The sequence below is a fragment of the Oncorhynchus mykiss genome, chromosome 18, assembly GCF_057628025.1.
Source record: "Oncorhynchus mykiss isolate SJ-2025 chromosome 18, ASM5762802v1, whole genome shotgun sequence".
NCBI classification, from domain to species: domain Eukaryota; kingdom Metazoa; phylum Chordata; class Actinopteri; order Salmoniformes; family Salmonidae; genus Oncorhynchus; species Oncorhynchus mykiss.
Window position 1 is genome coordinate 27,869,273 of NC_143039.1, and position 19,289 is coordinate 27,888,561.

The 19,289-nt window shown below is 42.9% G+C and overlaps 2 protein-coding genes across 2 annotated transcripts; one reads left to right on the plus strand and one right to left on the minus strand.

Moving 5' to 3' along the window:
* Window positions 1-679: 679 nt before the first annotated feature.
* LOC110495789 (retinol dehydrogenase 7) lies at window positions 680-5,449 on the minus strand. Its single transcript, XM_021571218.3, has 5 exons — window positions 5,314-5,449; window positions 2,590-2,904; window positions 1,692-1,950; window positions 1,324-1,487; window positions 680-1,100 (listed from the first exon to the last, which is right to left on the minus strand). Exons 2-5 carry the CDS (start codon window positions 2,900-2,902, stop codon window positions 877-879), a joined length of 960 nt encoding a protein of 319 aa, XP_021426893.2. The 5' UTR covers window positions 2,903-2,904; window positions 5,314-5,449; the 3' UTR covers window positions 680-876.
* A 3,466-nt stretch (window positions 5,450-8,915) lies between these two features.
* LOC110495791 (bile salt export pump-like) lies at window positions 8,916-16,416 on the plus strand. The gene is made up of 13 exons (XM_090206641.1): window positions 8,916-8,965; window positions 9,439-9,701; window positions 9,829-9,916; window positions 10,012-10,145; window positions 11,649-11,828; window positions 12,738-12,921; window positions 13,064-13,177; window positions 13,298-13,372; window positions 13,526-13,651; window positions 15,237-15,440; window positions 15,532-15,678; window positions 15,934-16,037; window positions 16,341-16,416. Exons 2-13 carry the CDS (start codon window positions 9,469-9,471, stop codon window positions 16,414-16,416), a joined length of 1,665 nt encoding a protein of 554 aa, XP_090062767.1. The 5' UTR covers window positions 8,916-8,965; window positions 9,439-9,468.
* Window positions 16,417-19,289: the final 2,873 nt, after the last annotated feature.

Consider the following 19,289-nt stretch of genomic DNA (forward strand, 5'->3'; position numbering starts at 1 on the left):
ATGTATTCTCTATTCTAGAATGTAGAAAATCATCAAAATAAAGAAAAAACCTTGAATGAGTAGGTGTGTCCAAACTTTTGACTGGTACTGTATGTATTTAAGGTAGAAATCTGACATGGGCTGCAAGACCGAAATAAGTTTGTAAATCTTTCATAGACGTACTTATCTTCTACCAATATTACATTTTTTTAATGGAATTTAATATTTCATTCCTGAACGTAGAGGTATTTGAATCATAGCGGCTAATATCAGTGAAGTTGAAAGATTCTGAATGATTCAAAGCTTGTAAACTTTTTTTGGTCAATTATTGCAGGTTAACCTTCAACATACCAATATCAGCACACCAAGGACAAAGACTGTCAAACCTTGACCTTAATCCCCATTTATCTTGTAAAGTTCTCAAAGACCAACCCAACACTGCCCATGTCATACTGGCCAGAGATGGAAGAGGAAGTGAGACATCCCACTAATTTTCTGTTTCAATGGATGTCAATGAATTAAGTAGACCAGACCCAGCTGCGATTGAATTGGTGTCCATGGTAGAGCCACTCCCTTAAGTAAACTAACTGATTTTTTTTTTCTCCAATGATGAACGGCCTGAGTGAACTGTCTTCAGTGTCACCACTATCTTTGATACTGGCATAGAGAATGCACTGAATAAAAGAGGGCAAACAAGTGGTACCAAATAGCAATTATGGAATTTATTTTTTTGTCAGAGATTAAACCATGTCTGTAGCAAAGCTTACATCAGACTGTATTTCGGCCTGCACACCGTAGGATACAAAAAGTGTTTTATACATTAAAGACAAGCAGTAGCACAGCACAATCAAGCATTTGTTCTGACAGCATATAAACACTGGCAATCTTACGTCAGCCTTAGTAGACAGCCTTGGCTGGAATGATGGCTTTCTTTAGCAGTAGCCAGTCAGCGAACCTGGTTGGCATGTAGGACATAGGGATCCAGAAGAACTTGGCGTCCCACCCTGGCGAGTAACGGGTGCGAGGACGGACTGCAGCGACAGCGTGCTCCATACAGCTCACCACCTTCATCAGGTCGGCGTCGGACATCTTGTCAAGCTTCTCCCTCATCCTCACCTCCACTAGAAGGGACAGAGAAGGTTTGTCTTTAGCTATTCAAGATGGCCACTTACACTAGAACATCGGGGTGAATAATGCTTTCTGAATAGATCAAATCCTTTGGAAGACTGATGTCACAGAGGGCAGACTGAATAAAAAAACAGCCAAATTTTGCATCGGCTATAGAAAACATTTGTGCAAATTAATACATTCCAGAATGTAGGAAAATAAAACTTTTATATTTACCCTTGTCCAAATAATCATGTCCATAATCATCTCTGACTTCTTGTGGCATCTTCTCCCACAGCTGCTTGAAGCTTTTCCCCAGGACTATCCAGTCGGTCATGGTGGTCTTGAAAAAGCCTGGCTCAATGCAGAGGACTTTGACTCCGAAAGGTACCATGTTTCTCCTGAAAAACAAGGTAACAAAACTTCTGTTTACAAAATTTCCTCTGATATGTTACAGATTTTTATAGTTTCATTCGCTGAAGTCAAACAGTCAAAGTTGTATTCCTTATGGTTCACAATTGCTAGATTACTGAATGTATGTAAAAAAAAAATGTTTAAACACTGATGAAAAATATGGCATGGATAGGATAATGTTCTTGTTTCACCTGAGACTGTCATTGAAGGCCTCCACTCCAAACTTAGACACAGTGTAAGGTCCTCCACCTGGACTGATCCTGCCAAACACACTGGCTACGTTGACCACGCGACCCCTGGCCTTCTTGATGAGGGGCAGCACACTCAGGGTGACTGCGATGACCCCGTTCAGGTTCACGTCCAGCATGGACTTGTAGTCATCAATGGTCAGCCAATCACATGGGGCCGAGGGCATGGCCACGCCTGCGTTGTTCACCACAGCCCACAGACCTAGAAGGTGACAGGTCATTAGGTAGCTCTATGAACATGCATTATTTCACATAAGGACAAAGATACCGGCACTCGGGCCTCCCGGGTGGCGCAGTGGTCTAAGGCACTGCATCGCAGTGCTAGCTGTGCCACCAGAGACTCTGGGTTCGAGCCCAGGCTCTGTCGCAGCCAGCCGTGACCGGGAGGTCCATGGGGCGACGCACAATTGGCCTAGCGTCGTCCGGGTTAGGCCGGTAGGGATATCCTTGTCTCATCGCGCACTAGCAACTTCTGTAGCGGGCCGGGCGCAGTGCACGCTAACCAGGTCTGACACATTGGTGCGGCTGGCTTCCGGGTTGGATGCGCGCTTTGTTAAGAAGCAGTGCGGCTTGGTTGGGTTGTGTTTCGGAGGACGCATGGCTTTCGACCGTCGTCTCTCCTGAGCCCGTACGGGAGTTATAGCGATGAGACAAGATAGTAACTACTAACAATTGGATACCACGAAATTGGGGAGAAAAGGGCTAAAAAAAAAAATTTTTTTTTAAAGATACCGCCACTCAACATGAATGTCAACACATGTAACTGAACTGGTAATATTGCATCATTTGACTGGAAACAAATGATGACTGTTTAATTTTCAATATAAACACAGACACTCACCCCTAGCCCCAACTTTGTCTTTAATCAAAGCAGCTGCTTTGTCGACGCTCTCGTTCTTTTTGACATCCAGGTGGAGGGTGGTGAATCTGCCTGAACAGGCCTTCCTCAGATCTTCCTCTCCCTTCTCTGTGAAGCAGGATGCGATCACACAGAAACCCAGCTCGTCCAGATGTCTGGCCAGTAGGTTGCCGAAACCAGAGTCACACCCCGTGATGTAGACATATTTGTCTCCTTTGCCTGGGACTCTTGGGATCTCCCGGAACCAGCGGTACAGGTAGTAAAACACCACCAGTCCAAGGAGGTACAGAAACATGTCTGGGGACAGGATGAGACAGACAGCCTTTTAATAAGTCGTCTCTAGTTTATCAACATTTTAAGCTAAAGGTTCTGATCTGTTGTGTCAGCCACATTGTATAAAATAGTTTTTTAGATGCTACTGGTTGTATTCATTTGGGATCTATCGCATCCCACAACTGTCCCAGACTATGTTTGGAATATTTATTTCTCACACAGAATTGAATAGTCAACTTTTGTTCTATGGGGGATAGTAGACTGACATAGGCTAGTGATTTTGCTGTTCGTTAGGCCTACTCATCTTGTTGGCTGATGAAAAGTAAATGTGAACAGTTCTTCCAATATCGTCAATATGCAACACGGAATTGGATAAGGATGCACACAGTTGCATCCCCAATGGGTCTATCTTAACTTGTAGCCTGTGAGAAAGACCCGATCACGTGATGAGAGCCTTGTGGATTGCGCAGCACTCAGGGAGAAGGGCACAACACAGCACTCTGGGCTGCAAAATGCATGGATTTTTTAGGGTGCATTACGGCCACAAAGGGGATGCTGCTGTTAAAATTGAGGCATTATCAAGTGCTTGTCAAATGAGAGACTGATGAAGTGTGTACAGATGCAAAAAAACAAAGCAGAGCTCATGCCTTTCAAGCGACTTTTTTCAAATCATCATTAGAGTCTCGTCATGCAGCCTTCCAATAAATTAAAAATCAAAACAAAAACCCCAACATTTATAGAACTACTAAAGTTACATTAATAACTTTAAATTAAGCATATAGGAGTACCTATTTCTTTGTTAACCGCTCAACACAGAATAGCCGCCGCATGTGCGCACTCCCTCAAATCGTTTGGAAAAAATATTCATATTTTATTCAGCTTTGTTCAATTTTATTCTTCATAATATAAAAATAATGCCATGGAATTATAAGCTAGTCTTATCTGCTAAATGAACTAGTGTAGCCCACAGCATTTTGGCATAGCCACATCAAGACAACTCAGAGTATGCTTTTCTTTTCTTCTGAAATATACTATAATTTTCTTCATATCATGCTTTTTTAGACCTGTTTAAAGTAAATAATGGATTTATTGTGAAAGTCTAGGCTACATTCAGTGGTGTAAAGTACTTAAGTAAAAATACGTTAAAGTACTACTACTTAAGTTTTTTGGGGTATCTGTACTTTCCTATTTTTGATTACTTTTACTTTACTACATTCCTGAATAAAATCATGTACTTTTTACTCCATACATTTTTCCCTGACACCCAAAAGTACTCGTTACATTTTGAATGCTTAGCAGGACAGGGAAATTGTATAATTCACGCACTTAAGAGAAAATACCTGGTCATCCCTACTGCTTCTGATCTGACAGACTCACTAAACACTAATGCTTTGTTTGTAAATGATGTCTGAGTGTTGGAGTGTGCCCCTGGCTGTCCGTAAATTTAAAAAACAAGATAATCGTGCTATCTGGTTTGCTTAATATAAGGAATTTGAAATTATTTATAGTTTTACTTTTGATACTTAAATATATTTTAGCAAATACATTTACTTTTGATACTTAAGTATATTTAAAACACAAATACTATTTCACTTTACTCAAGTAGGATTGTACTGGGGGACTCACTTTTTCTTGAGTCATTTTCTATTAAGCCCCACCCACCATTCCTCAGTGTACCAAACAAAGTGCTTGGGCCATCACAGCAAGTTATAGAAATATGCACATGACACAATATGCGGTTAGACATACATCAAGTGGAATGATAGGATCTGCCTTTTACAGTTCATCAGTAATATGCGTCTTGTAACAGTAGCTTATAGTAATAACGTTATTGTAGCTATACAGTCCGTAGCTGGAACAGAACAAGGATCAACAGTTATTATGTGCCTGTTTCAACGTGTACTCTCTTGTGCAGTTGCTCTTTGTAAATTATCCACTACAAAATGAGCCAATCTCTTGCCAAAATGTCCTTAAAACCACAACTAACAAATACTATTGAACATGTGGTTCAAATAAACTGGAAGGAATCTGTGCAACACTCCTGCATTTCTATTTGAGTGTAATCTCATGTTATATGCAAGTTCTCGGTGTTTCAACTAACACAATATGTGCAGTCAGGGCGTTGACAGAAGTGAAAATCCAATGAAACCATATCAAATTACCTTTTTACTATTGGAGAAAAAAACACTGCAAGTAGAATTATATAGTGACGAGTTGGCCTAAAGAATGTCCAACTATTGTCATTAATGCCTTTTTATTGAAAAAAAAGAAGATTATTCGTCAGAGCTGTCAAACTCTCAATTTCAATAACATGAATGCGCACTGCCCATCACATAACAATAAATATTTGTTCGATCAATTATAATAGATTGCCTATCCTCAACTTCTGCATGTTCAAGAAGACTACAGTCTGGTGGAATATTGAAGTCTTACCAGTCGGAAATGTTCCACGCCAGCGCAACAAAAGTAACAGTTTTCATAAAATACTCAAGACCAAACTCTGCACAAGGACTCTGCACAAGGACGTCACATGTCTAGTTCTGACCAATCGGAGCCAAGTTATGTCATTAGAATTAATTAGGTCAAAAATGATTTGATTCCACCTCCTTTGACAGGAACTTGAAACCATTTCACATTCTCTTGACTTCAAAATGGAAGGAATATGAACGTATTCCCTTATCCATATTTCATCAATGTCTAATAGATGACCATTTTCTTTAAAATTAGGCCTACCTATTACATTGCATATTAAATCCCGATATAATTAATACAAAGATGATTTTTACAGAAAATGTGTTTTACATTTTAAAATATGGTTGTCATGGATTATCATTTCAAATATACTGAACAAAAATATGAACGAAACATGTAAAGTGTTCATCCCATGTTTCCTGCGTTGAAATAAAAGATAACAGAAATGTTCCATATTTACAAAAAGCTTCTTCATCTCAAATTTTGTGCACGCATTTGTTTTCATCCCTGTTAGTGAGCATTTCTCCTTTGCCAAGATAATCCACCCAACTGACAGGTGTGGCATGTCAAGAAACTGATTAAACAGCATTACACAGGTGGGTGGATTACACATTGTGCTGGGGACAATAAAAGGCCACTCTAAAATGTGCAGTTTTGTCACACAACACAAGTTTTGAGGGAGCGTGCAAATGGCATGCTGACGGCAGGAATGTTCACCAGAGTTGTTGCCAGATAATTAAATGTTCATTTCTCTACCATAAGCTGCCTCCAACGTCATTTTAGAGAATTTGGCAGTACGTCCAACCAGCCTCACAACCGCAGAACATGTTTAACCACGCCAGCCCAGGACCTCCACATCTGGCTTATTCACCTGCGGTATATTTCTGTCTATAATAAAGCCCTTTTGTGGGGAAAAACTCATTCTGATTGGCTGGGCCTGGCTCCCAAGTGCCTTTACCCTCTCAGGCCCACCCATGGCTGCGCCCCTGCCCAGTCATGTGAAATCCATAGATTAGGGCCTAATGAATTCATTTCAAATGACTGATTTCCTTATATGAACTGTAACTCAGTAAAATCTCTTGCATGTTGCGTTTATATTTTTGTTCAGTATAGTTCAACTCAATACTAACTCAAGGTCATGCCTTGTATTTCAATGATCACTAGATGGCGGCAAATACTTGTAGGCTATTGAAAACGGGCGTTATCAATAATATAAATAGTTTCTGCTCATCCTAATTTGAGCCAGTTTGCTACAGAAGGAAAAGGATCCCGCAGCAACAGGAAATGTTCATTATTATGTGGATTATAATTAATGTACATTTTTCGTATGGGAAAATCAAGTCTCACATTTCAAAGTGGAAATTACAAACTTCAGAAGCCTTTTTATACCTCAAATACACTGCAAGTTTAACATTTCCTGGAAAGTTCTCCTGCGACAGGGTGATCAAATTTAGATCCTATATCGGTACATTCATTGACCCCAACCAAAATAATGATCTATCACCTTATCTACCACTCGTAAGTTAATTTCATAAAATAGGTTTTTAATTGACAGATTGTGCTACATTAATTGATGAACTACTATAGACATAGTTCTGATCTAGGCAAGCTGTATTAGTAGTCAGTAAACACAACTATCTGCCAATCCATTTGAATGGCCATAGTTTAGCTACAGTAGAGCAAGAACAATGCTGGCAGTGGCCTGTAATGATCTGCAAAGTGAATTGTCATAATGTTGCTATAATGGACAACACTACCTACTCTGGGAGTTAATCATTACGTAACAAACTGTTGGCTTATTTGGGCATGTTTCAACGAGCCTGTTTCCAGAACCTTTTCTTCACGTGTCAGTAGCCTTCACAAGCGTGTCACAGCCCCAGGGGCACACAGGCCTATTCACCTGCTTCCCAATGGGGAGGGAAAACATACCCTTTACAGTTACAATTCACAAACAAAAAGGAAAATTGGTTTGAGTTAGTACTACTCATGGAATAAGGTTGTGGGCTCAAATTGGAAGTGCTGTTGCTTGTTAGTAATGGCTTCCCAACCCCATGAAAGCAAGTAAAAGCAACAAAAAGTCCCAGTTAGGAGAGAACCTGTTATGACAAGACTGCTAAAATGCAAATGCAACAGAAATATAATGATTTCAGACAGATCATATCGGCTTGTTTAGGACTGAAGAGGACAGCAGCCCGGAGGGAGATGACGTGGAAGTTGTTTGACTTAGCTTCAACTCTTGGAAAGTATCCTGTCTCCACACACTGTTTGTGTTCACATGTAGAAGGGTCAATAAACTGTAATATCTGTAGATGTCATCAATGTGATATGATGAATGTGTAACACTGAGCCCAATCATCGATGGATGTCTTATAGATTTTGCCATAGTCTTTGATCACTTAAACACCTTGGGCAGTACGAACCGACAGGACACTTACCTCTAAACACGATCGTATGACCCCAAGTTCCAGCCTGGACCGGCTTGCACGTGGTGCAGAGGGCCTCAGCATCTTCCAGCCCACAGCCACCCTATCAGTCTACTCTTTACCCACTATCAGTGACCACCTGCCATCTCTACAGACACAGTGGTGGCACGAGGCTGTCAGGTGGACTCGGCTGCACATGTCTTAGTACGGACTGGAGACCATTAGTGTACTGTACAATTGGATCGACTATAATGTAAAGAAGCAGAATCCAACAAGGGTTTTAGTGCAAAGAGGAGATAAGTAGTTTTTTATTGGATTTGGGAAACAACAAGTTGGTAGGTATCTCAGTGATAATACAATACATTTCAAATGGGATGTATTTTGGCTTTGTAATTCATTTTTATTATATATCTTTCCTCTCATGAATGTATTGTAGACAGTCCAGGATGCCTGCTGGATCAGTGAAATTACACAGCATCAAAAAGCTGGGAGAAGAAAACAATGGTTTTGATGAAGGCACACCTGCATAAATATGATTCTGTTCAATGCATCATTTTGATGTCACTTTCCTGACATAAACAGTGCTATCAAAAAGTATAATATTTATTTATCATCTCTTCATTACAGAACCGAACAACGCATTCATGTAAGTGCATCTTCCTCAGATAAAAAACAACAACACTTGTCATGACTTATATTCGGTGTGATTTGAGTTCTGGTTGGTAAAATGTATAAATCAAACTATTTATTTATTTATTTAACTAGGCAAGTCAGTTAAGAACAAATTCTTATTTACAATGAAGGCCTACTCCGGCCAAACCCGGACGATGCTGTGCCAATTGTGCATCACCCTATGGGATTCCCAATCACAGCCGGTTGTGATACAGCCTGGAATTGAACCAGGGTCTGTAGTGACACCTCTAGCACTGAGATGCAGTCGGGAGCCCATTTCTTATCATGTTTCTCAGAATTGTGACATGTAAAAACAAGGTCACATTTAATAGCATGTTCTTTTTTTCCTCCGCTGCAGGACGATGGGGAACCTGGAACAGAACACAGAGTAAGTCCATCTTCACCCCCTACATTATTCCCACTCATGTCCTTTAGGCTTTGACTAATTTCTCTGTGATTGTCCCAGGTCTCCAAACAAGAAGAAGGAAGCTGCTATCAGGATTGGCTTCTTTCAGCTGGTAAAGTATTTTATTTGTGTTTCTTTTCATAGAGATAAAACAAAACCGTACCTAACTCTATGGTTCCTTCAGTGAATTCCCTGTGCGGTTGTGTAGTGTTGTGTGAAGGTCACATGAAGATGTTTTTATTTCATCTCATTTGTGTGGGAGTGCTGGTTCATAACTCTTGTACATAAGAACTTTAAACCACAACTGGACTGGAAATCATCAGAAACATGTACAAGAATGGTAGGTACAATATGAGAATGGAGCATCATGGGACAGACTCATCACACACAGGCAGGTTCCAATGGGGTGCCTTTATTTTAGCAATGACTATATTACCATCTACATGGTTACAGTGGTTAAAGCATGCATATTTTGTCCAGGTAGTACATACTGAGACGGTAGGTCAGATTATCAGAACACCTGTTGTGATGACTGACACATTGGTTGGTTGTGTGTGTTCGGTGTGTGTGTGTGTGTATTTGCAGTTCCGTTTCGCCACATGCCTGGAGACCCTGATGATGCTGGGGGGTAGTGTGTGTGCCTTCCTCCACGGTTCCGCTAAGCCTCTCATGCTGCTGGTGTTCGGGATGCTCACCGACACCTTCATCGAGTACGACATCGAGTTACAGGAGCTCCTGAACCCCAGGAAGGAACGTATCAACAACACCATACAGTGGAAGAACCAGTCAGTATGGACAGACTGGCTGGACAGCACCAAGACTGATAAGATGAAGAATTTAACATGCGGGTAAGTCCTATTCGTTGCTGCACAGAAGAGTAGAACTTTGCTACACATGGAATTTCTATATCAAGGATTGAGGATAGAAAGATATATTTTATATTTTAACCTACATCTGTATGACATTCATTCTCAGGCTTCTGGACATTGAGTATGAGATGACCAATTTTGCCTACTATTACGTTGCCATCGGATGCGCAGTTTTCCTGCTAGGATACCTTCAAGTAAGTATATAGTTGGCATCAACATACTGAGTTCAAGCAGTTTGATGACAGAGCGCTAGATCTTGATTGCTTTGAATGCCTTATTTCTCTTTTAGATCACGTTGTGGGTGACGTCTGCAGCGCGACAGATCCAGATCATCAGAAAGATGTACTTCAGGAAGGTGATGAGGATGGAGATTGGCTGGTTCGACTGCACCTCGACTGGAGAGTTAAACACACACATGTCAGAGTAAGAGAAAAACACAGACCAAAATTCCACTTTTAGGTTTTAAGAGAAAAAGTTCTGGGAAAGTTTTGCATTTATTGTCATGTTTAGGACCAGTACAGATGTAGGATCTTAATTTGATCACTCTTTTGTTGCTGAGAATTTTCCTACACAGCAGGTAGTGTAGTGTATTTGAGTTTTAAAACAAACTGTTAGGGAAATTCTGCAGTTCTATAAAGTATAAAGGTACTCAGATCCAATCATTTTGGTTGGGATTTGAAATTTCAGACTTTATTTGCCCTAACAAAACCTGTATCAACCCCTACAAAAATGTCCATTAATTAACTTCTTGATGCACCCATCCCGTTAGCGGGATAATTTTCGTCAACCACCGCTGAATTGCAGAGCGCCAAATTCAAATTTAACTACTAAAAATACAACATTTTCATGAAATCACAAGTGCAATATAGAAAAACATAGCTTAGCTTGTTGTTAATCCACCTTGCGTGTCAGATTTCAATAAAGCTTTTCAGCGAAACATACCAAGCGTTTATGTAAGCACATCTCTCTCAGTAGACAAAATATTACAAACAGCTAGCAGCCAAGTAGATTGGTCACGAAAGTCAGAAAAGCAATGGATTAAATCTCTTACCTTTGATGATCTTCGGATGTTTGCACTCACGAGACTCCCAGTTACACAATAAATGTTCCTTTTGTTCCATAAAGATAATTTTTATATCCAAAATACCTCCTTTGGCGCGTTATGTTCAGAAATCCACAGGCTCGAGCGGTCACGACATCGCAAACGAAAATTCCAAATAGTATCCGTAATGATCGAGGAAACATTTCAAATGTTTTTTATAATCAATCCTCAGGTTGTTTTTACAATATATAATCGATAATATATCAACCGGGACTGTAGCTTCTTCAATAGTAGAGAGAGAGAAAATGGCTGCACCAAGCTGTTGCGCATACAAAACGCTGCTGGCACCCAGCCATACAATGACGCGATGTGAACTTTCTCGGTCATTTTTCAAAATAAAAGCCTGAAACTATGTCTAAAAACTGTTCACACCATAGGAAAACGAATCTTGTTGATATCCCTTTAAATGGAGCGAAGGCAGGCTATGGAACATGGAGCTTTCAAAATAGAAGCCACTTCCTGGTTTGATTTTCGCCTGCAATATCAGTTCTGTTATATTCACAGACAATATTTTGACAGTTTTGGAAACTTTAGAGTGTCTTCTATCCTAATCTGACAATTATATGCATATTCTAGATTCTGGGCCTGAGAAATAGGCAGTTTAATATGGGTACGTTTTTCATCCAAACATCAAAATATTGCCTCCTACACTCAAGAGGTTTTAACTATGGTCCACATAATAATTCACATTTCCTGTTGCTGCAGGATTATTTTCCTGCAGTAGCAAACTGTAGCAAACAATCTGTTGTTGTTCTTGAACCTGACCTGGAAAAACATTAATGATTCTCATGACTCTGTCTGTGGTGTGCCCCGCTATTTCACAGCGACATCAACAAGATCAATGACGCCATGGCGGATCAAGTGAGCATCTTTATCCAGCGTTTCACCACCTTCATGTGTGGTTTTGCGATTGGCTTTGTGAAGGGATGGAAGTTAACGCTCATCATCACCGCAGCCAGCCCTCTCATTGGAGTAGGCGCCGCCCTCATGGCTCTGGTAGGATGGTCAACGTCAATCAATGTGGTCACTTCCTGTCCCAATACACTGAAATGGTCCCTTTCCTTCCCTCTTCTCCATTTAACTCTGTTAGGAATGGATAGATGAAAGCAATTTACTAGTGGTCACTTAGTAAAGGAGACAATGAAAGTTAAAGGTGAGAAGGAAATCTCATTTATGAGTATTAGGACTAGGCCTATGATTTACATGATTAATTTTCTATGTGTCGATTCTCAATGAGCTCCATTGAGGTGAGTGTTAGTAAGTGTACTGTACTGAATGCACCTTTCTACTTACCTCCTCTGCTCTCGTCTAGTTTGTGGCCAAGCTAACAGGTCAGGAGCTGCTGGCCTATGCTAAGGCTTGAGACGTAGCCGACGAGGTGCTCACCTCCATCAGAACAGTGGCCTCTTTCAGAGGAGAGCTAAAGGAAGTGGAGAGGTAATATAATAACATGACTGAAACTGCCCCAACATTTTCTTCTTTAGTTACTTGCTGAATTTGTAAGTGTCAATACTCGCTAGCCAAATTTAACATTCTTTACGTTGATCAGCCTCACAATATATTGTTAATTCCATTAATTGTTTTCTCATTAAGGGGCAACTAGTAGCACCGCCTTACATATAATATCCAGTGCTGGGCCTCTATCCCAGTTTAAAGGGACGCTCCAGAACATTTGTGTAATTTCAGCAAGTAGTTTTGAAAGTAGTGCTTACAAGCCAAAACGGGTCCCTGCTTTTTGTGTACTACATCATCCAATTGTGTACTACATCATCATCACTACAAGAATCACAGTTGTTTGTTGGAATTCGTGTGATATGTTACGAATCCAATTCGTACGATATGTTACGATTTTGTCGTGCTTAAGATCCCAGATTGCATCTTTAACCCTCTATCCCTTTCTCTCTCTCTCCCAGGTATGGCAAGAACCTGATCTCAGCTCAGCGTTGGGGCATCAGGAAGGGCCTGATCATGGGCTTCTTCACAGGCTACATGTGGTTTATCATCTTCCTGTGTTACGCCCTGGCCTTTTGGTACGGATCCAGCCCAGTGGTGGACACACAAGAGTACAGCCCGGAACACTGTTACAGGTACTATTTTGTAACCATACGGCCAACACCATGAAGGTATACTTTATAAAGAGTCCGTAAGTAGATCAGCTATAGACTGTGAATCAAATTTCTTTGGTTTTTGAATTAATAATAATCACCTCATCTGTCCTGTGTCTTGTCTGTCATCGCAGGTTTTGATTGGTGTGCTGATAGCAGCCCTGAACTTAGGGCAGGCATCTCCATGTCTGGAGGCATTTGCTGCAGGAAGAGGAGCTGCTACCATCATCTTTGAGACCATCGACAGGGTGGGAATCACAACATTGTTGGAGAATTTCATTGAGCATTCAATATACTGTGTACACGCTCACTTTACACAGCCCTGGTGGTTAACACTGCCATTTGTCTGGCTGTGTCACTGTGCCTAGGGGCCGGACATCGACTGCCTCTCAGAAGCAGGGTACAGACTGGACAAGGTCAAAGGGGACATCGAGTTCTATAACGTCACCTTTTCACTACCCATCCAGACCTGAAGTCGTGGTATTGTGGCTTTGTATTTCCTATAACGACGACATGCATCTGATTATTGTGTCGCAGGGCAATCGTGGAATATTTCCGTAAAGATGCAGTCTGTAATTTGTTTTGTGCCGTGTCAGATCCTGGACCAGCTGAGTGTAGCAGTGAATTCTGACGAGACGACCACCTTTGTGGGGCCCAGTGGAGCGGGGAAGAGTACTGCCGTGCAGCTCATCCAACGATTCTACGACCCGAAGGAGGGCATGGTAAGTTATCTTCCATTACATAAACTCAGGAAAAAAAAGAAATGTCCCTTTTTCAGGACCCTGTCTTTCAAAGATAATTCGTAAAAATCCAAATAACTTCACAGATATTCATTGTAAAGGTTTAAAAACTGTTTCCCATGTTTGTTCAATGAACCATAAACAATGAATGAACATGCACCTGTGGAATGGTCGTTAAGACACTAACTGCTTACAGACTGTAGGCAATTAAGGTTACAGTTATGAAAACATAGGACACTAAAAATGCCTTTCTACGGACTCTGAAAAACATCAGAAGAAAGATGCCCAGGGTCCCTGCTCAGGGTCCCTGAACGTGCCTTAGGCATTCTGCAAGGAGGCATGAGGACTGCAGATGTGGCCAGGGCAATAAATTGCAATGTCCGTACAGTGAGATGCCTAAGACAGCACTACAGAGAGACAGGACGGACAGCTGATCTGACTCGCAGTGGCATACCACGTGTAACAACACCTGCAGAGGATCGGTACATCCAAACATCACACCTGCGGGACAGGTACAGGATGGCAACAACAATTACCAGCGTTACACCAGGAACGCACAATCCCTCCATCAGTGCTCAGACTGTCCGCAATAGGCTGAGAGAGGCTGGCTTGAGGGCTTGTAGGCCTGTTGTAAGGCAGGTCCTCACCAGACATCACTGGCAACAATGTCGCCTATAGGCACAAACCCACCGTCGCTGGACCAGACAGGACTGGCACAAAGTGCTCTTCCCTGACGAGTCAGGGTTTTGTCTCACCAGGGGTGATGGTCGGATTCGCATTTATCGTCGAAGGAATGAGCGTTACACCGAGGCCTGTGCTCTGGAGCGGGATCGAGGTGGAGGGTCCGTCATGGTCTGGGACGGTGTGTCACAGCATCATCGGACATGAGCTTGTTGTCATTGCAGGCAATCTCAGTGCTGTGTGTTACAGGGAAGACATCCTCCTTCCTCATGTGGTACCCTTCCTGCAGGCTCATCTTGACATGACCCTCCAGCATGACAATGCCACCAGCCATACTGCTCGTTCTGTGCGTGATTTCCTGCAAGACAGGAATGTCAGTTCTGCCATGGCCAGCGAAGAGCCCAGAGCCCGGTAACATCTCACAGCAAGAACCGGCAAATCTGGAGCAGTCCATGTGGAGGAGATGCACTGCAGTACTTCATGCAGCTGTTGGCCACACCAGATACTGACTGTTACTTTTGATTTTGACCCCCCCTTTGTTCAGGGACACATTATTCCATTTATGTTAGTCACAGGTGTGTGGAACTTGTTCAGGTTATGTCTCAGTTGTTGAATCTTGTTATGTTCATACAAATATTTACACGTTAAGTTTGCTGAAAATAAACTCAGTTGACAATGAGAACGTTTCTTTTTTTGCCGAGTTTATATTTAACATGATGTAACACATTAGTAAAATAATGCTACCTCTATCAATACAAACGTGCACCTCCACTAAAGTGTATCATTGAGAGAGTCTTTAGAGGAAATAGTGTAGAGACATTTGAAATATCCCATTTTTCTCCCTCCCTCCCATCCTCTCTTTCTCCTTGTTTATGCCTTGTCTCAGGTGACCTTGGATGTCCATGACATCAGAGGCCTGAACATCCAATGGCTACGTTCGTTGATGGGCATCGTGGAGCAGGAGCCCGTGCTGTTCGCCACAACCATCGGCGAGAATATCCGCTACGGTCACCCCGGAGTCACCCTGGATGACATCATCCATGCCACCAAAGAGGCTAATGCCTACAACGTTATATTAGGCCTACCACAGGTGAGGTTGACATCATTTAGCGTGCTATACATTGAGGGCTAGTGTAACTGGTGTCAAATGGCTAGCTAAATTTGACACGCTGGTGGGAGAGGGCAGAGGTCAGATGAGCGGCGGTCAGAAGCAGCGTATCGCCATCGCCCGGGCCCTGGTCAGGAACCCCCGGATCCTACTGCTGGACATGGCCACCTCCACTCTGGACAATGAGAGTGAGGCTGTGGTACAGGAGGCTCTGGACAAAGTGGGTGGTTGCGTCCCAAATAGCACCCTCTTCCCTAAATAAAGCAGGAAGTGACCAGGAAGTGTCTCTGCTAGGATCAATTAATTACAGTGATAATAGTTAGGATAACTCTGACGATAGATTGTGTTTTCGTATCATTTTTCATACAACAGGATCAGACCTAAGTACGTGACAAATGGTAGAAAAACAACCATGAAAATAACCATATTTACAGTAGCCAGGTAGGATAACGGTCTCGTGTTTATCTTCTATAAGGTACGCAATGGCCGCACCACCATCTCCATAGCCCATCGTCTGTCCACCATTAAGAACGCGGACGTGATCGTGGGCTACGAGCATGGGCGGGCGGTGGAGAGGGGGCAAGGGGAGAGGGGGCAATAGAGGGGGCAATATGTGGAGAGGGGGCAAGCTGGAGAGGAATGGTGTTTACTTCATTCTGGTCACCCTAAAAAGCCAAGGAGACAAGGCTCTCAACTGGAAGGCCAGACAGAGTAGGTCCCTATGAGATCAATGCATTCCCATCCTTTGCCAAAATTCTAAAGTTGACTTGAACGCACTTTTGTCAACATAAAAAGTATTAAGAGAGAAATTAATGTGCAGGAACATTTTTAACAAAACATTTCTTATAACATTTTGTGTAATAACCTCCCTCCTTTTGCCAGTGTCAGTGCGGGCAACGACGAACCAGAGCAGAAGAATCTATCCAGGGAGATGGAGATGTTGGTGCGTACCTTATAGAAGATACAGGGCCAGTCTCAGGTACTGTAGAACTACATCTCTCATGATGCACTTCACATTCTTTTCACAAGGCCTCACTCACATCTGGTTTCCTTGTAATCCGACACACATCTGGGTGAAGCACGGCAGACATTTTGTGCCAGAATACTGACTGATGAAGCCATTTTGTATCTTGGTAGTGCACTGACATGTTCAGAGCCTCTATCAGGAAGAGGACCTGCTCACAGCTGTCCAACCTCATTCCAGAAGCAGAATCCTTTGTATCTCAGGCAGACGCGGGCAAGGTCTGTGTGTGTGTGTGTGTGTGAAGGAGGTTGGTATGGAAGTCATCAACAGGGTTAAACGGGGGTTACTTACTACTTACCCTTTCCAGGTAATCTACAGTTTACACGTGTGCATTTGTTAGACATGTATCCACAGTCCATGCACGTGTGTTTGTGTCCAGAGTGCCTTTGTAGAGGAGGTGGAGGAGCATGTTGAGCCTGCTCCAGTGACCAGGATCCTGAAGTACAATGCCCCTGAATGGCCCTACATGCTGTTTGGAACCATCGGAGCTGCTGTCAAAGGAGGAGTCAACCCAGTGTACTCCCTGCTCTTCAGTCAGATTCTGGGGGTAAGGTGGAGGGGTGGAGTAATAACCAAGACCGTCTTCATTGAATATCGGTTCATTAACTTAATAAGTGTATGTGTGTATGTGTGTGTATTCCTCAAATCAAATCAAATTTGATTTGTCACATACACATGGTTAGCAGATGTTGATGTGAGTGTAGTGAAATGCTTGTGCTTCTAGTTCCGACAGTGCAGTAATAACCAACGAGTAATCTAATCTAACAATTTCACAACAGCTACCTTATACACACACAAGTGTAAAGGGATGAATAATATGTACATAAAGATATATGAATGAGTGATGGTACAGAACGGCATAGGCAAGATGCAGTAGATGGTATCGAGTACAGTATATACATATGAGATGAGTAATGTAGGGTATGTAAACATTACATTAAGTGGCATTGTTTAAAGTGGCTAGTGATACATTTTTTACATGTATGGCAGCAGCCACTCAATGGTAATGGTGGCTGTTTAACAGTCTGATGGCCTTGAGATAGAAGCTGTTTTTCAGTCTCTCGGTCCCTGCTTTGAATCACCTGTTCTGACCTCGCCTTCTGGATGATAGCGGGGTGACCAGGCAGTGGCTCGGGTGGTTGTTGTCCTTGATGATCTTTATGGCCTTCCTGTGACATCTGGTGGTGTAGGAGTCCTGGAGGGCAGGTTGTTTGCCCCCGGTGATGCGTTGTGCAGACCTCACTACCCTCTGGAGAGCCTTACAGTTGTGGGCGGAGCAGTTGCCGTACCAGGCAGTGACACAGCCCGAAAGGATGCTCTCAATTGTGCATCTGTAAAAGTTTGTGAGTGCTTTTGGTGACAAGCCGAACTTCTTCAGCCTCCTGAGGTTGAAGAGGCGCTGATGCGCATTCTTCACCACGCTGTCTTTGTGGGTGGACCATTTCAGTTTGTCTGTGATGTGTACGCCAAGGAACTTAAAACTTACTACCCTCTCCACCTCTGTCCCGTTGATGTGGATATTGGGGTACTCCCTCTGCTGTTTCCTGAAGTCTACGATCATCTCCTTTGTTTTGTTGACGTTGAGTGTGAGGTTATTGTCCTGACACCACACTCCGGGGGCCCTCACCTCCTCCCTGTAGGCCATCTCATCGTTGTTGGTAATCAAGCCTACCACTGTAGTGTTGTCTGCAAACTTGATGATTGAGTTGGAGGCGTGCATGGCCATGCAGTCGTGGGTGAACAGGAGAGTGCTCAGAACGCACCCTTGTGGTGCCCCATTGTTGAGTATCAGCGGGGTGGAGATGTTGTTACCTTCCCTCACCACATGGGGGCGGCCCGTCAGAAAGTCCAGTACCCAGTTGCACAGGGCGGGGTCGAGACCCAGGGTCTTGAGCTTGATGACGAGTTTGGAGGGTACTATGGTGTTAATTGCTGAGCAGTAGTCGATGAACAGCATTCTCACATAGGTATTCCTCTTGTCCAGATGGGTTAGGGCAGTGTGCAGTGTGCTTGCGATTGTGTCATCTGTGGACCTATTGGGGCGGTAATCAAATTGGAGTGGGTCTAGGGTGTCAGGTAGGGTGGAGGTGATATGGTCCTTGACTAGTCTCTCAAAGCACTTCATGATGACGGAAGTTACCTTTAGCTCAGTTACCTTAGCTTTCTTGGGAACAGGAACAATGGTGGCCATCTTGAAGCATGTGGGAACAGCAGACTGGGATAAGGATTGATTGAATATGTCCGTAAACACACCAGCCAGTTTGTCTGTGCATGCTCTGAGGACACGGCTGGGGATGTCGTCTGGGCCTGCAGCCTTGCGAGGGTTAACACGTTTAAATGTTTTACTCACGTCGGCTGCAGTGAAGGAGGTTTTGGTAGCGGGCCGTGTCAGTGGCACTGTATTGTCCTCAAAGCGAGCAAAGAAGTTGTTTAGTCTGTCTGGGAGCAAGACATCCTGGTCCGCGAAGGGGCTGGTTTCTTTTTGTAATCCGTGATTGACTGTAGAACCTGCCACATACCTCTTGTGTCTAAGCCATTGAATTGCGACTCTACTTTGTCTCTATACTGACGCTTAGCTTGTTTGATTTCTTCGCGGAGGGAATAGCTGCACTGTTTGTATTCGGTCATGTTTCCGGTCACCTTGCCCTGGTTAAAAGCAGTGGTTCGCTCTTTCAGTTTCACGCGAATGCTGCCATCAATCCACGGTTTCTGGTTGGGGAATGTTTTAATAGTTGCTGTGGGTACGATATCGCCAATGCACTTGCTAATGAACTCGCTCACCATCAGCGTATTCGTCAATGTTGTTG